General features: G+C 41.1%; 1 protein-coding gene across 1 annotated transcript in view; it reads right to left on the minus strand.

Moving 5' to 3' along the window:
• The window catches only part of LOC311189027 (uncharacterized protein), a gene marked incomplete at both ends in the record, with an annotated part of 60,968 nt that overhangs the window by 13,068 nt on the left and 24,188 nt on the right, over positions 1-23,712 (minus strand). Inside the window, 7 exons of the mRNA XM_084260611.1 lie at positions 886-1,030; positions 1,281-1,439; positions 2,660-2,794; positions 3,592-3,627; positions 9,373-9,438; positions 17,839-17,922; positions 18,946-19,009. Of these exons, the coding sequence (XP_084116737.1) occupies positions 886-1,030; positions 1,281-1,439; positions 2,660-2,794; positions 3,592-3,627; positions 9,373-9,438; positions 17,839-17,922; positions 18,946-19,009 (689 nt within the window). The remainder of the gene's footprint in view (positions 1-885; positions 1,031-1,280; positions 1,440-2,659; positions 2,795-3,591; positions 3,628-9,372; positions 9,439-17,838; positions 17,923-18,945; positions 19,010-23,712) is intronic.

A 23,712-nucleotide genomic window follows, 5' to 3' on the forward strand; every position in this document is an offset into this window, starting at 1 on the left:
TCACACATTGTTCTAAAGGGAGCACTAGTAACTCCTCTGCCTAAGTGTTATTAAAACAGTTGCCCTGTATTGATGCCCTCTGACAGCTTCACACAAAACACACGGCGGTCCCCATGGTGCAGTCCCGTGGCACAGGATTTTGTCCTATGGGAAAGGGTGTACCTCTGTGTCCAGTGCCTGAGTTTGAATGCTAGTTGGAATTCAGGCAAAAAAGAAATTACTGTATGGCTGTTTCTGTCTTGAAAGACAGCTGAGGGAACTCAAAATCTCATCCAGGTGGATAGTCAGTAATGTCTTTCTCCAGATTATCATGACATTGAAAGGGACACAGTGTTAGGTATTTATTAGGTTGCTTTACTCCAGCATTTTTTATGCTCTGGAAAATAATCTGTTGCTTTTATGCTTACTAACATCAATATGAAAACTGCCACTAACATGCTCTTTGAGGATGTCGTCACAGCCATACATGCCTAACCGCCAAGTACCTCTCCAGCCCAGAGATAAACCAGGGCTCTTCATGAGCATGGCAGAGTATGGTCCTCCTAAATACCCTGGGGTTTCTGGGGCAGAAGGCAGAATGCATTTCCCCTGCAATTTCTGTGGAAGGACTCTGGTCCCTGGACTCGTGGTAACTTTGACACCAAACCAAAGATGCCATAATAGAAGTGTTGGTCCCTGTTGCCTTTATGTGGACGCTTTCCCATCATCACACCACACGGCTTAGCCCTGAATAAAAAACCTGCATTCACACATGGGTAAGATGGCCTAACCAAGAGAAAGCATCCTTGTTACTGTGGATACACTGCTGCAAAGACTATATGCATTTGTGCCCTCGCATGTGTTGGGAAAAGCTAAATGAAAAAAACGATTTTAAAAATAAGTTACCTGTTTCACTTAATTCTTCAACTGAACCAGAAAAACTTTCAAATGAAAACACTGGAGAATTGTCATTTATATCCAGGACTTTAATTGGGAGGTCTATTGGCTCTTCCAGTTTTGCTCCAGTCTTGTCTAGTGCATGACCTCTGAGCTGAAATAATCCAGACAGAAACAATAAGCAATGAGTGACTGTAATATAAATACACATGCAAAACAGAAATATATGTAACAAAATGTAAGTATTATATAAGTGCAAATACCATGCTTATCAACATAAGCACAAATACACACAAATATCCAGAAACTGGATTAGAACTAATTGAAGCAAGCACATTTGAACAAAATAAATTTAAAAAATGGATAAAGGGCACCTATAATGAAAACATTACTATTCAACTTACCAGCAGCATTGGAGTCTTTTCTCTGTCAACCTTTCCTGTTACGTTCAGGTCTCCAGTCTTTCCATTGATAACAAATAATCCATATGGGGGTTCTGTTACTCCTTGACCAGATATAGTATAAGTCACCACTACCCCTGTATCTTCAAGATCAGAATGTATCTAGCAGGAATATAACAGATTAAATAGTGTTCAGTAAATAAAACCACATTTAAAAATGTAAATAAAGTATTTCTGCTGGTTTTTGGTAACAAACAAACAAAAATAAATATTAAACATATTTTCCCTGCACTGCTTTGAGTGTGAAAGTCTTGATATGAATGCAGGAAGAGTTACATGTTCTGTCTGAGTATCCTGTGCAAGGAGACGAGGAACATGATGGGCGGCACCACAACTGAGAACCACAGAGTGGAAAGGTCTGTGAGAGAAAGAAAATGGGACTTGGACAATCAGTGTGATGGGATACCAGTGCAAGGAAAAGGTGAAAAACCACCATGATAAGGTGAAAAGCTAAAGTGAGGCAAGAACGAGGAAACTGGCTGATCAAATGGATGGGGGAAGTAAAATGTGGGGAATAAAATGTGGACAAAGGCGGGGGGGAAAAAGAGACAACAACAAAAAAAAAGACTCTGCAACAATGAGTTGGGTGGATTGAAATTTCTTGAGAAGAGCCTCAAAATAAATTATGACAAAGGAGATTAGACTTAAGCTTGCAAGTGCAACCAGGACTGAGGAAGTGATAGGGTGGAGGCACAAAGATCAGACTTGAGAGGACAAGTAGAAGAGGATGCAGAGACTAGAGATTATATCCTTCTTCTGCTGTCAAAAAAGATCTGAAACATCTGGAAAAGCAAATGTGCATTGTGCCAGCCTGCTACTGTCTGTGTGCAGTTACTTTATATGCTGAAGTGACAGGTGTGATGAATTCAGGTTTCAGCACTGGTGTTAAACGAAATGACTATCACTCTTGCACAAAGGATAACATCTTGTTATTTTTAGCTCAGTTTAAACAAATAATAAATTAAGCACACTAATCATGCTCCATGTACACCCTTCTATCCAATCATTACCAGGAGTTTTGGAACCAACTTGCCAAGTTCAAGCACAGCTGAGGAGAGGTGGTGGAGTGAAAAAACTCAAAGATACTGCACTCCCAAAAGTTTTATGAAAACCGGTCGTTGGGAAAAGATGAGAGTGTGAGCCAAATCAGGCTGCAACTCATCTGCTGAAGAAAGGAAATGTACTGATCTTCAACTGACATTCAACAGTCCTTTAAAATTCAAGACATACTTGTGCATGTGTTTAGGGCAGCCATATCCCTATTTTACATTTCCACCTCTACTTTGATGCGTGTTCTGTATTTATCTATTATCTGGGCTTACTCTAGCTATTGGATTCTTGTAAGAGTTGTCCTCCTCTTCCCGTATGAAAGCCGGAGGGACTGTCCATTCTCGCTTCTGTCTCACTAGGCTGTTGGGGTGAGACAGCACGCCACTCCTGTTGTACCGATTGTAAACCTGTGAAGAAACAAGGCTGAATGTCAGCATTACATTTAGCTATTTCAGATGAATGCTTTGTTGTGGCTTCTGATTTCTGAAATTCCAAGAGCTGCATGTTCCTCAAATTATATGAAGAGGAAAACTATTACTAGTCCTTTCAACAAGACAGAATTAGGTAAGACAAGCTTTAAGGATGTGAGCAAGTTCCCATTAATCAGAGGTTGGTGAAAATACACCGGTTCTGGAGGATTTAAGTGCTTGTCATCAGATGTGGGAAGAGGTTTGGCACTAAGGCTGTCTAAAACCATCATTTTTGCTGCATTACCCTGTTCGCCACCCCATCAACACCACCCTGTACTTGACCTTCTCTCTGAAACAGAACACACGGACCAGGAGGCCTCTGTTCAACCTACCCAATGCCTCTGCTATCCTTGCTCAGCTACCCCTTGTCCTCCCTCTGCATGACACCCTTCAGCCTTCTGTCCAGTTCAGTCCTTTCTGTGTCTATTGGCTTCCAAATTAACAACTGGAAATGTTTTCACAATTAACATCTTCCATAAAGTAACAGCTGATTTAATTTGTAGAGAGTTAAAAAGAGGTATCTAAAAATTTGATATTTTAGGGGAAGTTTCTCAAAGCTGAACTCCATTCCATTTGATGAATGCCCGAATCGATTCACATACATTTCACTGCTTATTACACAACTTTCATGTTTCAGAAAATGGTAAAAATCAACCAAAGTAACGCAGGCTTCTCTGTTTGAGAACCTTTCTTCAGACACTGATAAAGAAAAGCAGTTATCCATTATTTCTTACCTTCATATAGAGTCCATTTCCATAATTCAAACAGATCTGAAATGGAAGTTATGATAGTCATTATTAATTCTACGTCACTTTAGATGGACTAAAACTTAACAAACATAACCTACCTCTTAAGAACAGCTATACCATAAGGAAGCGATCATCTGATCTTTATCAATTAATATTGACTACTTACCCATAATAGCTTCTGAAAAATTTATCCTTAACCATGCACATGTAAAACATACACTATAATTATATAATTACTAAGTTTTGCAATTTTCTCTCAGTAGGAAAACCATTAACACTTTTTTTTTCTGAGGACCTTACAGTCATTCTTAACCAACCATTTTTTATTTCTGAACAATGCTTCAATAGTCCAAAACAATGGGAATTTGCCATTGATTTAAGTGTTGGTTGCCAACAGCAGCCCAGAGAATCTACCTCTCTTCTGGGCAAACCAGTGATAATTCGTGCTGTGGTGGGTCACCAATCATGTTAGAGAATGAAACAGGGTAAATAAAGTTTAGAAGCAAGGACTAATCAAAACATCTGCTGAAATGTGACTGACAGAAGCAATTCACTACACGGCAGGTCGCTGGGAGGACAAGTGGCATATAGACATCCCTTAAACAAGGCCGAGACACGCGCATGCAAGCAAGCGTATCATGCTTGTTCTGACAAAACCTTACGTGCCAACATCCAGTATTGGGACTGCCCAACTCCTCATGCACCAGGATATGCCCTTAAGAACCTCACTTAGCTGCCTCATCCTCGCTGGAAGGAACTGGAGTCTCAACCAAATTACCAGAGACCCTGTTTTTCATCTGCTCTGCAAGCACCAAAGACCGCAAGTAACAAAAAGTGCAAAAATGTAGGCCTTGGGAAACAACAACAAAATAGTAGGCTATTACAATTGTGAATCCAGTAAATACAGCTTTTGAGCTTTACCTATGTAGAAAATAGATTACTTTTCTTGTTCTTGGCATCTACTACATTTTGCATCTCAGATTTTTTTTTAATTTTTTTTTTTAAATACTAATGCCTGAGGCAAAGCAGGCTCAGAAATGCTGATTTTCTACTGATACTTCAGGGGGTACTTCCTGATATTCTCTTTCACCAGGTTTTAGACTGCTGACTGGGCTCTCCCTATTCATCCTTCTGACTCAGCCTTGATTGCTGCCTGGATGACAGCCTTTTTTCTTATGTTATCTCTTTCCCACACAATGCAGCAATGCAGTGGATGGGTGTTGAGCCCTGTAGCAGGCTGCTGTTTCAACTTGCACAATAAGACTGCTTTTCAAATGGCAATTCTCCCAATGTACATATTCTGAGGACAAAAATCAGGAAGCACTAAGTTCCACAGTAGATATGTATTTAGAGGGCTACAGGATCTTACACCTTAAATCAAGTTGTTTTTATTAATATTCTTAATCTTATTTGGTTTTATTAGTTACATGGATTTTTAAAAATTTACTTTTATGTTTAATTAGATTGTACCAGCAAGAGTGAAAGGAGGATTCTGATTTATAGTCAAGGTTTTGCAACCGAAGATGTGACTCTTTTGGAAGGTGAATTGCTGTCAAGATGTCATTGTGAATATCCTTGTTTGTTCTCACTGGTAAGCTGATGGGAATATAGTTTTTGTGTTAACACTGAATGGAGGCAACAGGCACTAAGTGAGAACCTTCCTTACACTGGAAACCTGAAAAACCACAGTATGAAACAAAGGTGTCTGAAGTTCAAGAAAAAGGAGGTCTTGCACTGTGATGCATATAAAGAAAGCAGATAAAATCCCATTGGTCATGAACAGGAACTCTTTCATTAAGATAACACAAAGTAAAAACCAATTTGTTTGCAAATGCTGCAAAGCACCCTCAAAAGATTCTGTTTTATTGCTTGCACAGTAAAAAATTATTTTGCTTTTGTACTTTTCAAACTGCAGCCCAGTAAGGAACTTTATGACATCAATAAAAGGTGTTTAAGAGTGGCAATTTTATTTAGGAGATGCATAAATAATTTGGAACAAACATATAAAGGGATCCTGCATTTTTATTGAAGATTTTTAGACAAATAAAAAAAATTAAAAAGGGGAAAACAGCACTTTTCAATGACATTTTCTTCAGGAAAAAGTCAGAAGTCACATATCCTGCAACAGGTGTTGAATTCTGAATTTCCCTCCTTTTTTAATATCCTAGAGCTGCCTGCTATCAAACAGCTTTGTAAGAGCAGGAAAGCCCTGACTGTCATGTAATGTGGATCACAGCCTTGGCACAAAATACAGACGTCTACTGATGACATCTGTGGATGGCACCTGTTCATGACACAGATCTGAGAAGGCATTGTCAGAAGACAACTGGATGGTTACAGAAAGCAAAGTGGAAAAAACAGAGGCCTGAAGTAATAGAAATGGAATGAAATACTACAAGAAAGCAGTAGGAGTAGACAAGAGGGCAGGGGAAAGGGAGTGACTGCTGTCTATCGGGAGTGCAAGGCTGCTCTTGCCCAAACCCATGTTCATGTATAGTCAGGAAGTGACTAAAGGACAGATTTTGAACACACATCTTAGTTTTATAATGTAAAGATAAGGACTGAGCAAGGAAGAAGGTTATGTGTCTGCATTTGCTATGCTATGAAACATTAAGTCCTAGAAATGTGGTCTTTTGTGTATACTCTCTGTTGGGAGATTTGGATCTTGCACCTCCTGTGACTCTGGTGTTGAAGAGCACAGACAAGTGGAGATCTTCCACACATAGAGAAGCAGGTTGAGGAGACCATCCAAGGTTACCTACCAGTCTGTCTCCTGACAAAGTGATGGAGGTCCCACAGCCTCACTAGCTAATCTAAGGCAGTGGTGCCTAGCTAACCTTACAGATGGAAATGTCATTGTTAATTTCTGTCCTAATTTTAATATCCCAATTTTTAACTCTTTGCAAGTTGATCCAATCACTGTTTGGATGAAATTCATTTTCATATTAAGGCACACAAATTTACACATCTAAATGAATTCAAAGTGCCTAAACTTCTGTTATACTCAACAAAAATATAGCCAATACAGGTGAGGACATCAGAGAGCACTTCATTTCACCCCATGGCCATCCCACATCTGCTATTTCTCTCAGGAGTCCACTATGTCTACTTTGTAAGCCCAATATAAGAGGATTTGTAGAGCAACTCAGTTGCTGATGAGAACCCAACACTACACAGCCCATGCTTTGTGGTTGGTGCTTCAGACTAGACTTAGCCTAGTCCCACAGACCAAACACCCACGAGCAGATGGATGCATCTCCCAGTGCAGTTTCACCTGGGAGGGATCAGATTTACACACTCCAGAGATCACAATGTGATCCAACCACAGAGCTGCATTCTGCATCCACCGCACCTCCATTTACCATAGAAACTCCAACACCTATACTGAGATGTCCCAGTCTCAAACCGAATCTCCCTCTTTGCCAGCTGATAAAGCTCTCTTCAAACAGTGTAATACTTTTTCTTCACAATTACCCTTCATATATCTAAAAACAGTTCCCAGTTCTTGAATATGACTCTGAGAATCACAAAATAGGATTTCCTGAATTTACATTGCATCTTTTTGCTTTATTCCAGACTCTCCTGGGTGGAATGCACTTTATTCTGGAGTCTGGTGTCCAAAATAATACACCACTTTAGTTCAACAGGATGAATAAAATACTGGATCTTATGTATATCTTACCTGCCCTCATATTTCATCACAGAATTGTTCCTCCCCCCTTTCTGGAACAATAGTGAGTTGTTGAATCCACACATTAACACTTTTGAATATTTTTACCATGTTTCAACACGTTACTGCCAACAGAAGTGAGGCTGTTTATAGCTCATTCTAAAACTAACATGTTGGTTTGTGGTGGGGGTTTTTTTCGTTCAACTTGTTCCTTTGAATTTTGAAAAATCATTGCTACTGGCTCTGCCATTAGAAGAGTGCTCTAGTGTATTTTGGAATGAATTTCATCGTATCCAGCCTAAGTCTAACATCCCAAACATCGAGGAAGTACAATCTGAGAAGTTGTCCAGAGAAAAAATAAGTTTTGGTACTCATGTAGTAAGATTCATACACCTGCTGACCCTTCTTTTACTCAAATGCAGAAGTGCTCTAAGACTTCCTCTCTTGCAGACGTGGTGCCTTCAGAAATGACTGGGAAACCTCCCAGTCTAATAATCCTCAATAACTGTGCCCGCCCGCCATGCCCATGGCTCTGGGTGTGTTCCCTGGACACATGCCAAGCCAAGCCCAACCCTAAGGATGCATTACCAAGCAGCGTGCCTGGACACCCCTGGAAAAGGGTCAGAGGCAGGGACATGGGGAAAGCTGCCAGGATCTCTGGGAGGGACTCAGATACAGGGATGTAGCCGGAAGGCAGGGAGGGAGCAGGGATGACCAAGAGAGACTTCCAGGGAAAACAGGGAGTGGAAGAACTTACAGTTATTGATGCTTCTAATGTGGAAGATGCTTTGAGAAGATACTAAATTTTAGGCTGGTTTCATTTTTCAAAATTTTTTAAAGTTTAGGCGGGGGGGTGTGAAGGAAAAAAAAAGTCAAAACCCAGCAGTACCTCCCTCTCTCTCTCTCTCTGGCTATCAACCAACTAAGGTAGCTTTATTTGCTCTAATATTCTATAATACTTCCTCTTTACTTCAGGCAAAACCAACAGCATCCTGAGCCAGTGCAAGCCACCAAAACAGAGGATGGTGTGGCTTCAAGTACTACAGAAAGAATCAGTGAAAACTTCTGCCCAAGTAGCATGCTGCATGTTCTTTTGTGCAAAATGAGGATAACACATTTTCCAACCAAACTGTAACAAAGAACAGGGTCACCTATTGATCACTGACTTTTGGCCAACCACAAGTCTACCTTAAAATTTTCAGGCAACAGGTCTCCCACTACCAAAACTGACTTTGCGGGATCTCAGGCTCAGGGAACAAGGTCCCGAATCACAGCACCTTCCAGAATGACCATGAACAAGCCCTTACTGAACTCTGCTCAGCTCCACAGCAGCTCCCCGGAACAGCCTGGCCTCCACCCTCTCCTTAGTCTGAGTAAGTGGTGGCCCGACTTCCGCAGGCATTTTGCCAGCCTGGAAAGGTGAAGAGCTAAAGGGCAACGTTCCAGGCATGAAGGAAAGCATCTCGTAAAGATTAGAAACAGCTAGAAAGCATCAAAAATCACGCAAACCAGGTGTTTTGGTCTTTTTGTTATGGAATCCTCCTTGCTTTTTAGCCAGAAAATGTATTTCATAGGATGGAAGATCTAAAGGCTGATGGCTAAAAAAGAGTGAGGAGGAAGAAGAAAGCCTCAAGAGTCTTGGATTGTTAAGCGCCCGGTATAATTTCCCTAGGGCAATAAAGACTTCCATTAATTCATACTTTATGATCCATTTTCCCTCCTGTCACTATTCCTTCAAAAAGGTAATGCAATTTATTAATACAGATAATATGTTGAACATGAATTTGGCAGTAATACGAACTCTTCCCTGCGTTCCTGCTCCTCTCGCCCTCCCCGCCGTTCAAGATACGGTTTTTTACAGGGCTTTTCTGCCTTTACCTGCTTTCAGACAGCAAACAGCCATTGCTGTTACCTGCTGTCCAAAGAAAGGGAGAGGACCCGTTCCCAGCCACAGCAGCCGTTGGCACCCGCGCCTCCGTCCCGCACAAGCCCCGCAACACTCCGCGCCCGCCCGCGGCCAAGCAGCGCCTTTCCCCCCCGCCCCGGTACCGTCGGACCCCGGTGGCCAGGCGCGCCCCGTCGTGGGCCAGACTCACCAGCAGCGCCAGCAGCCGCACTGCCGCGGCGGGGCCCCTCGACATGGCCGCCGTCTCCTCCGTGCTCTACCCGGGATAGGGTCACCTCCACAGGCCGGCCGGGAGAGGAAATGGGGGCGGCCAGTCGGGGAGCGCACAAGTAGCCGCGGGTGGGTGGAGTGTGCCGGGCGGGGACCGGTGCTGCGCCGCGCCGGGAGGGAAGACGGTGGCGCCCGGCCCAGCCCGCCCCTCCACGCCCTCGAGGGATACGGCCCGCGGCGAGGAGCCCCGTCCGCCGCCCCGCCGAGCTCCGCCTGCGGGAGCCGGCTGAGGCTGGTAAAGGCCGCGGCGGCTCCGGAGGCTCAGCCCGTCGGTCGGGCGGTTGGCATTTCCCGAGCGCTTTCAAAGTTGGATTTTAATCCCCCGCCACCGCTGCTTCCCCTGGCCAGGAAAAGCCACCTGGAGCTGCAGGAGGCATGGAAAGCTACTGTGACACCAAACGAGAAATTAATGGGCAATTGATAGGGGGAATAGTGTCTCCTGAGAGAGTAAAATTCTCTGTAATCTTCTGTTTCATGCGCTCTGAGCCATGTCCTTCCTATTCCTATCTGGCAGGCATCTTTCTTGGATGCACCTAATTAATTGATGCTTATGAAGGCGTAACTGATTCTCCGTGATGGCGAAACAATTACCGTGTACTTCCCATACATCCACTCTGCTTTGAGCCACTCACCGCAGTAGTCTAAGATCACACTCAGTGGTTGTCAGTCGTTTCTGAAGCTGCTGGTTACGATGCTGTGTGTGATCCTGTTCGGGCTCCGTGAGGGAACCAGCCTTATTTATGGGAATCTTTCCAATTACATTAAGTCCCCTTACTGCTGTTGTAACTGTGTATGATAAAAAAATTTCACGTTGTGTGTGACACCGGTCGCAACAGTCATAATTTACATGGGGATCAAAAGGGAAACAGTTTTACCTCACCATTTATTCTGAAGTTATGTATATCTATTTGTATTATTTACTTAGAACATCACCGTTCACGGAGTTTGCTGATACCCTTGCATTAACATAATTTTCTTAATTAACAAAACAAAAGGCAGAAACAAAGAAATCAATATACATGAAAAGCACATTATTAAGGGTTTCCATATTCTTTCTCAGTTCTGTCATTGCGCTGGACTGATCACTGTGTAACTGAACACAAATGTCTATGTTTGCGTATACTCCAAGATCCTTTGAGGATCTTTGACAGGATTTCAAGGGAAGGGATGTTGTTCAGTATAGGTACAATGGCCAATGTACCTACTGCTGCTAATGTTAGTAAAAAGTTAAGTGTGAAATCCTGGTAGCTATTTCTGTTTGAGATAAATGAGACAGAGCATGTGTCGGAGAGACTTCACATTGCACTAATTTTAATTGGGGGATTTATAAGTATGTCCTGATTCTAGCTGAGTATTACTTTTCCTAGCCTGATGGTTTGAGAATAGCTGGAAAGCTTTATTTACATAAAAAGGCTGCGAGAGAAGAACCTTGATTTGTGATTTTCTCCTTAATGTGGAAGTTTGCTCCCTAGAATTCTGAAAAAGTTTTTGGTTGCCAATCTAACATGTTGTTAATGAAGTGTCAGGAAACATAGATATTTACAGCAATTTGCTATTGTTATTTAATGCATATATGACAGAATAAAAAGTTAATTTCTTTTGAAAAATCCTTATCACTGGTTTCCCTTTGATGTCACCTGTGTGCTTATGGGAGGAATGAGTAGAATCATCTCTTCTCTGCAGAGCTCAGTAGCCACAGAACAACAGAAGCTGTTCTGCAAATCATTTTGCCAGAACTTCGATGTCTGTTTTTATGTTGCTTAGAACTTTCATGTGGGTCAGCTACATGTCCTGCACATACTTCAAGATCCTCAGTCATTGTAAAAAAGTTTGGGTTTTTTTTAAACTTGTTTAATTAATCAACGCAAGTATAATTAAAATATTGTGGAGGTTCTTCAGTTCCCTCATATAGAAAACTTCTATTAATCATATTTTACATAAATAACTTTCCTGAATGTCAAACAGGTACAATTTGTTCCTAACACAGCTAGTAGCTGTGTCACCGACCACTGAAGTCCAATTTCCTTCTGCCGCCACTTGAACCTGTCAGCTGCTAAGCACTCCTGCTCTGGCAGCCAAGCTGCAGTTCTCCCCACACACACAATCACTTTGCATGGGAGGATTCATGGATCTTTGTTTTCCCTCTCGAGGCAGCAGCAGTTCGGAGTTCAGTGGCACCACAAAACAAAGCAGAAGTTCATCTTTGCTTTTCAAACCATAACATCAGCTGAGCCCATCTCTGGGTCTTTCCAAGGTGTGACGTAGGCATGTCAGAGGGGTTGCTCTCAAAGTACAATAGATGTCTCAATTATCTTGACAAGCTTTTAGTAGCACATGAACTACCTCCTACAACAACTTTTCTCGGGTGAGGGTTTGCTTTCGGGGATAATAGTTGGCAGCACAAGCACTGTAGGTAATTATGACTGTACCGATTACGATTACTCTGTGTCAGGGACGGTAGCTGGCTCTTGGTGACTCCCTGAAACTTTGCCTTGCCCCCAGCTCTGCCCGCCACTCCCTCCTCATGCTGAGTAACATGCCAGGCAGCTGCTGGGTTCCCTGGGGTGGAGGACAAGGACATGCGTTAGATCAGACATATGGGCTTATTTTGCCCTAGAAAAGTACAGTTTCTTCTTTTAGACAAGCAATGCAATCCTATCAGACAGGTGTGGTATTTAGCAAGTGGTGTTAAGGTGGAAAATGTAGTGTATATTCTTAGTAAACAAATGTTGAAATTCATTAATGCTTCATATGAATCTATTATGCAAATATTTAACATTATTTGAAATTAAGTCATTAATCTTTTCTGCATTGTTTAAAGATTCTTTCCCACACTGTGGTCCCAGCTGCCACTCTTTTTTTTGGGAAAAGCAGTGTATGGAGGATGTGCATAAATAAATCAAAATTGCATTTAGTATTCAAGATACATAATGGATAACAAATATACTGAGAAAAAATATGCACATCACAGAGAGGGCTCCTAACTCCTAGACAGCTCTTGGGTCTGGAGCGGTTGCATTAGGTGCTGTTGGAGGGGAAAATGAATGGACTGAGGAGAGAGGTACATCAGTGACAGAGTTTGATACCTTAAGTAAATAGTTTGCACTCTCAGAATGGAGTAATTGCTTTTCCTGCATGTGTTAACTGTGGTTTTGAGTCTCTGTGCCTCCTGTCACACTCCTAAAACAAGTTCAAGCTCTTGAGTCCCTCATAAACACCAGGAATAACTCTCCTCCTTTCCTTTGCTTTACCTTCTCTCTCTCTCAGCTGCTCTCCCCCGATTTTTCTCTCTTCAGCTCTTTCCTCTATTTCCACTCTCCTGTTTGCTGCCGGCCTGGTTTTTCTTTTCCGGGTTGTTTAACTTCCCAGGTGCCAGGTGCAGCAGCGCGCAGGCCTGCTGAGCCGCCGGCGGCTGTGGGATTGGCGGAGCTGTAAAAAAGCCAGACCAGATCTTTGCCCTGAACACAGGCGTTTTGTTACTGTCTGACAGCCAGGAAAGCCGCCTTTCATGTGTACAGAACAGGGAGTGGCAGAGCAACTCTTTTGTTGTTCTCCTCTGTATAGCAACCAAGGCCGCTCTGTCTGTAGACTGGGGTGGTTTTTTTTCAGGGTAGCATGACTGTCTTTCAGGGAAAACTTACATGGCAGTGTTCAGGTAGATGCAAAAAGATTGCTCTGCAGCTGCTAGAACAGAACAGAACAGAATAGACTAGTTCAGTTTGAAGGGACCTACAACAGCCTGACACTCCAGGGACGATGGTTTCGCTCCAGTGGGCAGCCAAGCCCCACAGAGCTGCTTGCTCACCTCCCCCCAACCCCGCAGTGGGATGGGGGAGAGAATCGGAAGAGTTGAGGTGAGAAAACTCATAGGTTGAGATAAAGACAGGTGAAGCAAAAGCTGTACACACAAGCAACCAAGATAAGGAATTTATTCCCCATGTCCTATGGGCTGGCAGGTGCTCAGCCATCCCCAGGACAGCAGGGCTCCATCATGCATAATGGTTACTTGGGAAGACAAACGCCATCACTCCAAATGTTCCCCCTTCCATCTTCCTCAGTTTTATATGCTGACCATGACATTATATGGTATGGAATATCGTTTGGTCAGTTGGGGTCAGATGTCCCTGCTGTGTCCTCTCCCAACTCCTTGTGCACTCACAGCCTGCTCACTGGTGGGGTGGGGGACAGAGAAAGTCTTGGCTCAGTGTCAGTGCTGCTCAACAGGAATGAAAACATCCCTGTGTTATCAGTGCTGTTGTCAGCACAAATCCAAAACACAGCCCTGTACCATCTGCTCTGGAGAAAAGCAACTCTATCCCAGCCAAAAGCAGCACACTTGAGAAAAATATACAGCATGTTATGAAGGGCATTGTCCAAATGCCTCTTAAACACTGACAAGCTGGGGCCATAGACTGCTTTTCTAGGAAGCTTTTTCTAGTATTTGACCACCCTCACTGTAAAAAAATGCTTCCTGATGTCGAGCCTGAACCTCCCCAGATGCAGCTTTGAACCACTCTCATGTGTCTTGTCACTGGATCCCAAGGAGAAGAGCTCAGTGTCTCCCTCTCCACTTCCCCTCCTCAGGAAGCTGTAGAGAGCAATGAGGTTGCCCCTCACTCTCCTCTTCCTAGATAGGTCCAGTCCTTAGCTGCTGCTCACAAGACATGCCTTCTCTCCAGCCACTCCTCCTCTGATTTATACTTGTGTTTTGCATAAGTAGAAATACTAGCCTTTTTTGGTCCATGAATTTTCATCAATGCTAGACAACTGAACTGTATTCAACAGGAAGATTATTTTGAAAAGCTGCAGCTTGGGCTATGTAAGTAATCTCTGATGTTCTTATTGTAATTTGTCAAGTCCGGTATCAACTGCAACGGCGCAGTACAGTGTAAGTTTCCAGGGACTATAGATATAAGAACACAGCATTGCCTGTCTCAGGAGAAAAAGGGTATTATTCTGTGGATTTTTTCTGCCACAGTTTAGGTATATGCACTAGCATACTTAAAATTATTGTGCATACCTATATGATAAGTCAGCAGATAACCATAGAAAGGGTTGACTTTGCAAAATAAAGAGGTCTCAATTTTAAAAGTGAAGAGCAACACAGGCACAGAACATGATCTGTAGTGTAGGCTGGAAACTAGAACAGTGAACCCTCAGGTTGGTGGGGTTCAGGGTGACTTTCATTTGGAAATGCAGGGACAAGTACTCAACTGGGCATCGCTGGACTGGATGTGTTTCCTTCAAATTTTCAGAGTCATAGAATTGTTCAATAGTTTGAGTTGGAAGGGACCGTTAATGGCCATCTAGTTGAATGCTCTGCCATGGTCAGGGACATCTTCAACTAGATCAGGTTGCCCAAGGTCCTATCCAACCTGGCTTTGAATGCTTCCAGAGATGGGACATCTACCACCTCTCTGGGCAACCTGTGCCAGTGTCTCACCACCCTCACTGAAAAAAATGTCTTCCTTATATCTAGTCTAAACCTACCTTCTTTTAGTTTAAAACCATTATCCCTTGTCCTATTGCTACAGGCCCTATTAAAAGTGCCTTTACTTCTTAAAAGGCCATTTGGAAGCTACATTGCTGTGCAACATACACATCTGAATGCTACCTAAAACTTCACCCTAGTCATTTCACCAGAAAGTACCATGTTGCAAAACATACTCTTTACAAGTATTGGCTAGCTTCTTTGAGAGTTCATGTCTGTCATATCCGTAAGTGCTAGAGCTGGCTGATGTGTTAGGACATGTTTTCAGTACATGTACTCATATTCTTACTTAGAGAGTCACCACAATTCCATCCGACTGTGGAAACCTCTCATGGTTTTTATATTAATCATTCTTGTGAAGTTAGCTGGGTTGCTCTGTTCACCAGGGTACTTTGCATAGCTAAACTGTCAAAAGAAATGTTTGATTTTTGGGATAAAGTTCCATTAGTTGTGTTTACAGGAAAAAAGGATAAATGAGAATGCATGTTGGGTCAAGCACATATGATGAGCAGTTAATAATAATTATTAATATATAGTAATATATTAATATAAATAATTCCAAATTAACTGGAAAAGTAGAAAATAAACCACCATGATACAGTCTATATACATATTCTTAAATTGTCTGAGTCTTTGCTTTATGAACTGAGAAGGGCGTTCAGAAGGAACGTTTTTAAATATAAACCACTCAATTGGCAGGTAAAAAGAAATACTGGTCCTCACAGAGTCCAAGAAATTCAGTAAGGCAGGATGAATCAGAAGCCCGGCAAGTTGGACTAGATAATCTTTGAAGGGCCTTTCCAAGCTAAACCATTCAATGATTCCATGATATTTAAAAGGTCTATTAAAAAGGGCTTATGTGCTCTCTGCATTTATAGACAAGGAGAAACTGCAAAAAAGAAGTTTTAAACCATCAGTTGAACTTTCCAGTAATAATTAAATGCTGCTTGTGGGCTTTACTGCGAATCTGAGATTCAGTTTTGGCTTCTTTATGTTCCTACTGTAGAGGTTTCACGTGGTTGACCTTGTACTTACTGATGACAAAAAAGTACTTACTGATGACAGAAGAGGGAAGAATTGATGCTGTGAAGAAGTCTCAGGCCTGTCATCAAATATTAATCTCAAAGGCCTGTCTCAAGGGAAAATATTTTAATCTTAGCTGAATTTAATCAAGGAAATTATTTTTAAGGATAAAGGAGGAAGTAACATGCTATAGTTTCAGAAGCTTAAAATACCAAGTGAGACAATCTAGTCACAGCTGATTTCGACAGAGGGCTCAGTTGAACATAAAGTTAAAAAAATCAGCAGTACTTTGCTTTGTGGAGGAGAAAGATCTCTTGACATAGGTAACATTTCTTGGTGCCTCAGTGTAAGGGAAATCAGGGTGTGTTGTATTCAGATATGTTATTACATACAGGAACTTTGTCCTGCAAGCTCTTAATTCATGGTGTAACTAATGAAGCCAGTGGAACTTTTGCTGACAGATTTGTCTGTGATATTTATGATGTGTGGTATGGCACAGTTTGTGGTGTCTTACACTGAAATGCACACATATGAAGTACTGTAAAGTGCTGCAAGTTTGCCACTCACTGGACCTGTCTTTTGTATTCCACAGCAGGCTTATGCAGGTGTTAAAAATGTGGCCTTTCTACATAGACTTAGAGAAATGAAATGTTAAAGATGATGCCAAACTAGTTTTCACACACCTACCCTAAGAAGATTTTCTTTTTGAACTGTAAAATTTTATTGATTAAAAAAACCTACACAGTTACTCTGTCTGTAATCACAAACGGTGGTAGAACAAAGTAAGAATGGTCTCTGGTGAGACTTCTGTCAGAGCGGGCTGTGGACATGCACATTTCTGTGGGATGGTTACAGGATGGGGATCTCACCACCTTCACACCACTGGTATTCTGTTGAATCAAAATATGTCCAGATTTTGATGGCACCCAAGGGCTGCTTTCAATTGTTTTCCTAATGGTTACACAGCTGTGAATGTGAGAAAGTGCAAACCATATCGGGTAGCATCATTGTTAAGACTGACAGCTTTCCCTTAAGGCTTGCCTGTTTCACATGCTTTCAGGTGATTCCTCTATAAAAAGGGCAAATCCGAGGCAATCACCTAGATCTGAGACTAAGCAACTTTTCAGACCTGACCAAGCAAGCTAGTTGCAATGACTGGCAATGCTCCTGCTGAATTTTTGGATTAGACTGTGAACTGGGGTGTAATTAAATTGAAAGCACGCCCCTCTCCTCCCCCCTCTCCTCCTCCTCCTCCCACATGACAGTGGACTGTAACTGATAAGACAAGGACAGTGGGTTTATTTCTATTCGTTCTGTCTCTGACAATGGCAATGGGAGATGCCGTTCAGAAAGCATGTGTGTGCCTGGTCATTGTTTGTGTCAGCCCCCTGGTGCTCACTCAGATAAGGCTGTTTAGTTTGTATTTATAGACACATGAATTTCTCTAAGCCTGTTGACGGTGCACCTACAGCTTACCATGGCCATTTTTAGTCAGTAATATATATTAACTAAGGAAATCAAGGACATAAACATCAGAGTTACGTACAAGTTACGGCACAAGAAAAGCATTATTTTCCTACTTTATAATAAATTTTGCATGTCAAATAGAGTTTATATGTAAAGTGGACTTTACAGTGAAATGTCATTCATTTTAGTAGACATTCAGCAGCAGAGACTCAAAAAGCATTCTCTTTATGCATGCTACAGGCACATTGTTGGCAGCATATTTAGACTTTTTACCAAAACACCTTAACACATAAACATCTTACAAACATCGATGAATTTATAACTGAACTTCTAAGGGAAAGAGATTAAGCTGCCATTACTCTTTTCAAAGGAAAGTTATTGAAAATCCAGAAAAATTAAACTTACTGTATCAGCAGTCCTGGGGAGATCTTTGTCACTTGAGTCCTGGTCTGGCGTCACAAGTTGATTCACCTCCCTGACAACCTGATTCTGCAATGATACGCATGTGGACAAGACCTTACCCAGATCTTTGGTACTGGATCACTGTAAGATCAAAGCCTGCAGGTACAAAATTACTATTTATTTTACCTAGATTTTGACTGGCTTGAATCAAATCTTTAATGAATGAGTTGGAAAAAAGTCTGTATGTAATATATATATATATATACACTATATATATATTTAGAGGTCTCCCCCCTGTGATGGATGAGCCTTTTGTTCAGTAAACCACATCCCTAGTAGAAACTTATATAACACAGCTAATGGCAAGAAGAAAGGAACTAATAAGAAAAGGGCTATTGGCACAACGCCCCCCCCTTGGCTATGGAAATACACAAGATACAACCGGGTGACAAAGTCGTGATAAAGACTTGGAAAGAAACTTCTTTAATGCCTCAATGGGAGGGACCTTTCCTTGTCTTACTTGCAACAGATACAGCCATTAGGACTGAACGTCCCAGGAACCACCCTGGAAGGTTACCAGTTCCCCTGTAAGTCTCAGAATGACCCTAAAGAGATCTTAAACACTGATGTTCTTGTACAGATAAGTGATGAAGGAGAAACTTGCAACTATAAGTGTGTAAAAACTTTAGAGTTAAGTGTGGAGTCAAATGTTGTAATTGTTATCCTTTTGTGTGTTTTATTTGTAAAATCTGCCAAGGACGGTGGTGGTGTCACTGTTATGAAGGAACCCCCACTAGGGGAATTTATGGGAATTATTACACACTAAAATTGAATTTGACACAAGAAATATTTGAGTATAAAACGGCTTAAAGGGAAATTGAAAAATGGTCACCACAGTGGTGGAATATATATAAGTTCGGAAATAGACCAGAATATTATTGTTTCCACCCAAATGAGCCCGTTCCTCTTTCAATAACTATTGTCCAGGTGTGTTGCCAGAGAGACCTAAGTGGACTATGGTGTAGCTCCCCAGAAGTAAAAATGAATAACTGGGAAAAATTCAAACGAAGGTGCGCTAAGAGAAAAATCTCAGAGCCCTCTGAAAAATACCCCTGCTGCCAAGAAGATGGAACACCCCGTGACTCGAAGCAACCGAGCCGACGGGCGAGGAGGACTGTGGAGGATGGAACCCCGAGATTAGAGTAATGCGCAAGCCTCGGAGGAGCTGCCCCAATGCTAACCCCGGCTGAACACTGTCTCAGGAACACACCTACCCAGAAAAAAGAAAAAGGGGGGCTAGAGGGTAATAAATGGGATCAAGAGAAACCTTGTAGGGAATCAGAACACCACCACCTGTCCTGGCCAATTATTTTAATTATTGTATGTATCTGGGAGCAATTAATTAGACCATGTCAAGGAAATTTACATCAACCCTTTAATTGGAACCTTGTCAGGTGGGAGAATTCAAAGGTCCTTAAAGTTAATGTTACCTCTGGAGCACCAGTTTTTTACATAACACATTGTGATCTATTTGATCTGGTGCTTCCTGGATGTGCTCGTGGGAGAACAGCAACTTACTGGTGTCCCAGCTCTAATCCCAGAAGAGGATATTCCCCTGGTTATCATTATTGTGCTTATTGGGGATGTGAGACTCTAATGACTGGAGGGTGGAAAATCCCAAAGCCTGATGAGTATCTGACAATCAGTTGGCTGCCAACTAAATGTAATCCTCCCCAATATGCATTTGATGGATCCGTGGTAGGATTAGGAGGCGATTGTAGAAGTTTAAAACTAACAATATTAAAACCATTGGACCCTAGCTGGACATCAGGACGAACATGGGGAGCCAGGCTTTGGTTACCCGGTGCAGACCAAGGAGTTTTGATACAGATTCAGAAACAAAAAGCAAAACCAGATCCTCCACAATCAATTGGACCAAACTCAGTAATATCAGGGGATCTGAGTATCCCTTTGAATAATAGCCTCCCATCCAATAGTAACTTTAATTCAGATATCAATGATTTGGATGGGCGAAATAGAAAGAATCCCAACCCTCTCTGGAACCTTTTAACAGAAGTATATCATGTTTTGAACGATACTACCCCTAACATTACAAAAACTTGTTGGTTGTGTTTTGATATCAGACAACCTTTTTATGAAGCAACTGGTGTAAACACCAAGAGCAAAAAGTCAAATAGCACAAATCCTCCCCAATGTTTATGGAACGATACCACTCAAGGATTAATGATACAGTATGTAACAGGAAAAGGAATGTGCATAGGGACAGTGCCGGAAAACAGGAAAGGTCTGTGTGAAAACATAACAACCTCTCCAGGAACAGATGCTATGTGGCTAATTCCATAAAAGAATACAAAGTGGATCTGTTCAAATACTGGAGTTACCCCCTGCATTTCTCTTAGCCTGTTTAACGAATTATCTGAATACTGTATCCAGGCAACCATTATACCAAGGGTTTTATATCACCCTGGGAATTTTGTATATGAATATCAGAACACCTATATTTCTCAGCGGCTACATAAAAGGGAGCCATTCACTGCATTAACAATTGCTACCTTGTTAACTGTTGGAGCTGCTGGGGCAGGTACTGGAATCACATCATTGGTACAACAAAATCAAAGATTTCAGTCCTTACAATTGGCTGTAGATAAGGGCTTGGAACGGATCGAAAAATCGATAAATGCCTTAGAAAAATCCCCAAGATCACTATTTGAGGTTTTTACAACAAGGGGGACTTTGTGTAGCCTTAGGAGAAGAATGCTGCATTTATGCAGATCATAACGGCATTGTTAGAGATTCCATGGCCAAACTTAGGGAGGGGTTGGAAAAGAGACGACAAGAAAGATAATCTCAACAAGGCTGGTATGGATCATGGTTTAACTATTCCCCTTGGTTGACTACTTTGTCTACAATAGCTGGACCAGTAATCCTAATAATATTAGGCTTAACGTTTGGCCCTTGTTTTTTTAATAAATTAATGCAAATTGTTAAAAATAGGTTAGAAGCAGTACATCTTATGCTGGTACGAGCTAAATATGAACCTCTAAACGATGATGAAAAAGCTGAAACCCTTATATTAAGCCACCGAGAATTACAACGGTTTACTGAACAAAATGGTGGTTAAAAAGAAAAAGGGGGGATTGTGATGGATGAGCCTTTTGTTCAGTAAACCACATGAACCTTGAAACAGTTTATAACATCGTGATTTTGTAAGAATGATTATGGAAGGTATATTGTAAACTGTTAATGAAGCATAGAATTAAAATCATAGGTAACTTAGAAGTAGAAACTATAGAAATCAAGTGGCCAATAAATGAGCTTGCTGATAAAGATGACCAAATATGGGAGAGGGGTCAACTAAGGGACAAGTGAGGAAGAGGAGCAACTTCATCCCGTGGACCACCAGGAGGTAGAAGACAACCCCCTAACAACAACTGGCGCATGTGCAGAAGATCAAGCGGAAGCCTCAGTGAAACAATCAGGACCCGGAACTTAAAAACTATAAAAACCTAAATTTGGACGGGGACTGTGTGCGCCATTGGTAGAGCTGAGATTCTCCGGCCACCCAGCGCTGCTTGCTTATTGTTGCCTGCTAAGTTAATAAAAATAAGCTTGTAACTGAATTAACTGGTTTCCGACTGGTGATTGGGAAACCCACAATTACACGCACACACACCCCGCCTCATTATTATCATGAATACTGGCCTGGAACATTAAAAGGAAATTTGATTCAGAAATGTCAAAATATACTTTTCTTTTTTTTTCACTTTGAGAACCAAAGTTGTTTTGCTTTGTTCAGCTCAGGTTGTGTGCACTGGATGTACCTGCCATGCCTGTGCTGCCCAAATACTGTGATTCAAGGTCTTTTGCTCTCTTCCTTCTCTGTGGCCTGTAGTCCAGCGTTAATCTAGAGCTCCTCTGGAGCACTGTTTCAGAGTTGCAGGGCAGAAGGGTATCACGGGAAAAGCTGTCTAAAGAGAGAGAACAACCCAGACAATGATGGCTTGAGGAAATTGTACTATGATTCTTGTGAAACCTGACAAAGTTTCTGCTTGAAAACTTTAACTAAAGCATCCTCGACAACTTGACATATGAATTAGTTTTAGCTGGGGATTCCCTACTTTCTAAATCAATACCTTTTGTTTCCATTTTTTTTTCTGAAAGAAAATTAAATTTAGAATTTTCCTGCATAAACCAGCAGTTTGAAGGAAACTACATTTCACACTGATAAATAGGAAAAAAATACCCTGAGGCACTCTGCTTAAAACATGATGTTCCAAATGATCATTTATTTTTTTTTTTTCAGGGCTGTTCACAAATTATTACAAACAAATATCTAGTTTTTTAAATTTATGAAAATACAATAACACTATAATATTAATTGTATTTAAATAGAATGAAAATGATGCATTTGGTTACTCAATAGGAGCATTTGAATGATGCAGTTATATTGATTCAAGCAAAACAGTCAACTTATTTTTGCTTAAATTGTGTGCTCTTTTCATATTACAAGTAGTAGGTGCTGCTCAAAACAGTTTAAATGTCTTATTTATTACCACAAAATCAGGACTGAGCAAAAAGAATTGAAAATGGTAGTTGAAATTCAGACAGTGTTCCCGATATAGAATCTGAGACCCTCAGCTTGTGGCTCTATTTTCTTCCATGGCAGTCTATGATTCATGCTGCCAAGATCTCAGCGAGCCAGTGTAAAGTTGTAGGATCCTGGTCTATGAAACCCATGTGAAAAGAGAAAGCCATAGACTCCGTGTTGCACGCTGCTGACACTTTAATAAGAGTTTTTTTCTTGAATGGTTTAAATCAGGATTGATATCACAACTCAAAGTTGTCTTTCTTTCCTGAAAACCATTCATTCTTCATTATTAAGCAATGCAATTAAAGGTAGACAGCAAGCAGGCTTCTAAATTACAACTGAAGGAAAAGAAACAAAGCTAACATCTTCTAGTCAAGATTAAACTATATACTATTTTTAATAATAAAGCTAGAAAAAGAATTAACACAGAATTTTTAATGAACAAGAATTTGTTCACATCTTCAATACATTTTTCTTCCACAATTTATAGTAACCTAAAAAGTCCACTTTCCTACTAAGAAAACAATTTTAAGAAAGTTTGTAAAAATTACACTGCAATAGAAATTAATATTCAGAAATGCACTGGAAATGCACTGAGCTTGCTGTTTGATGTGAGAAACCAGTATCCAAAAATTCTAGAAATCTTTGAAGAAATTATATTAAATAATATGCTGTTGATCTTTAAATAGTTGGTGAAAGATGGTGCTGGATGTAGGCAACCGAACTCTGTCTTTTGAAACAACATTTTTTTCACTAGTAATTCTTCCCCTTTCTATTTCTAGACACGCAAGATGCCATAGTTAGTTCAGACACTCATACTTCACACAGCATTCCTGTTCAAGACGGCCACAAAGGATTCAGCATGTGCTCCTGAAAACTAGTTTTATTGCTTTGAAGCACAATTAGGAAAAATATTTCTGGTTTGCATAAGATGATTATGGAAATATTTACACAAGACTTCATGGGGTTTTTTTTACATTAAAAAAATACCTGTAGTGGTCTTTGGCCATACTGCATAGGCTTTCTAAATGTCCAGAGAGTTCTACATATTTTGACTATTTGGGGTTTTTTTTATGTAAATAGTTGGTTAGCAAAATGAAAGGGGGCTTGTCAGTATTTTAGGGAGTTTCAGCACAGATTCTCCAGACACAAAAGAATATAGCTTTATGTATTAGTACCCATTTTCCTTTTTTAAAAAGAATGGTTTGATAAACCAGACTTCCAGTTGGTACATAACATATAGGAAAGACCAGTTCCACTGCAGTCAT

The sequence above is a fragment of the Gallinula chloropus genome (genome assembly GCF_964237585.1).
Source record: "Gallinula chloropus genome assembly, chromosome: 2".
NCBI classification, from domain to species: domain Eukaryota; kingdom Metazoa; phylum Chordata; class Aves; order Gruiformes; family Rallidae; genus Gallinula; species Gallinula chloropus.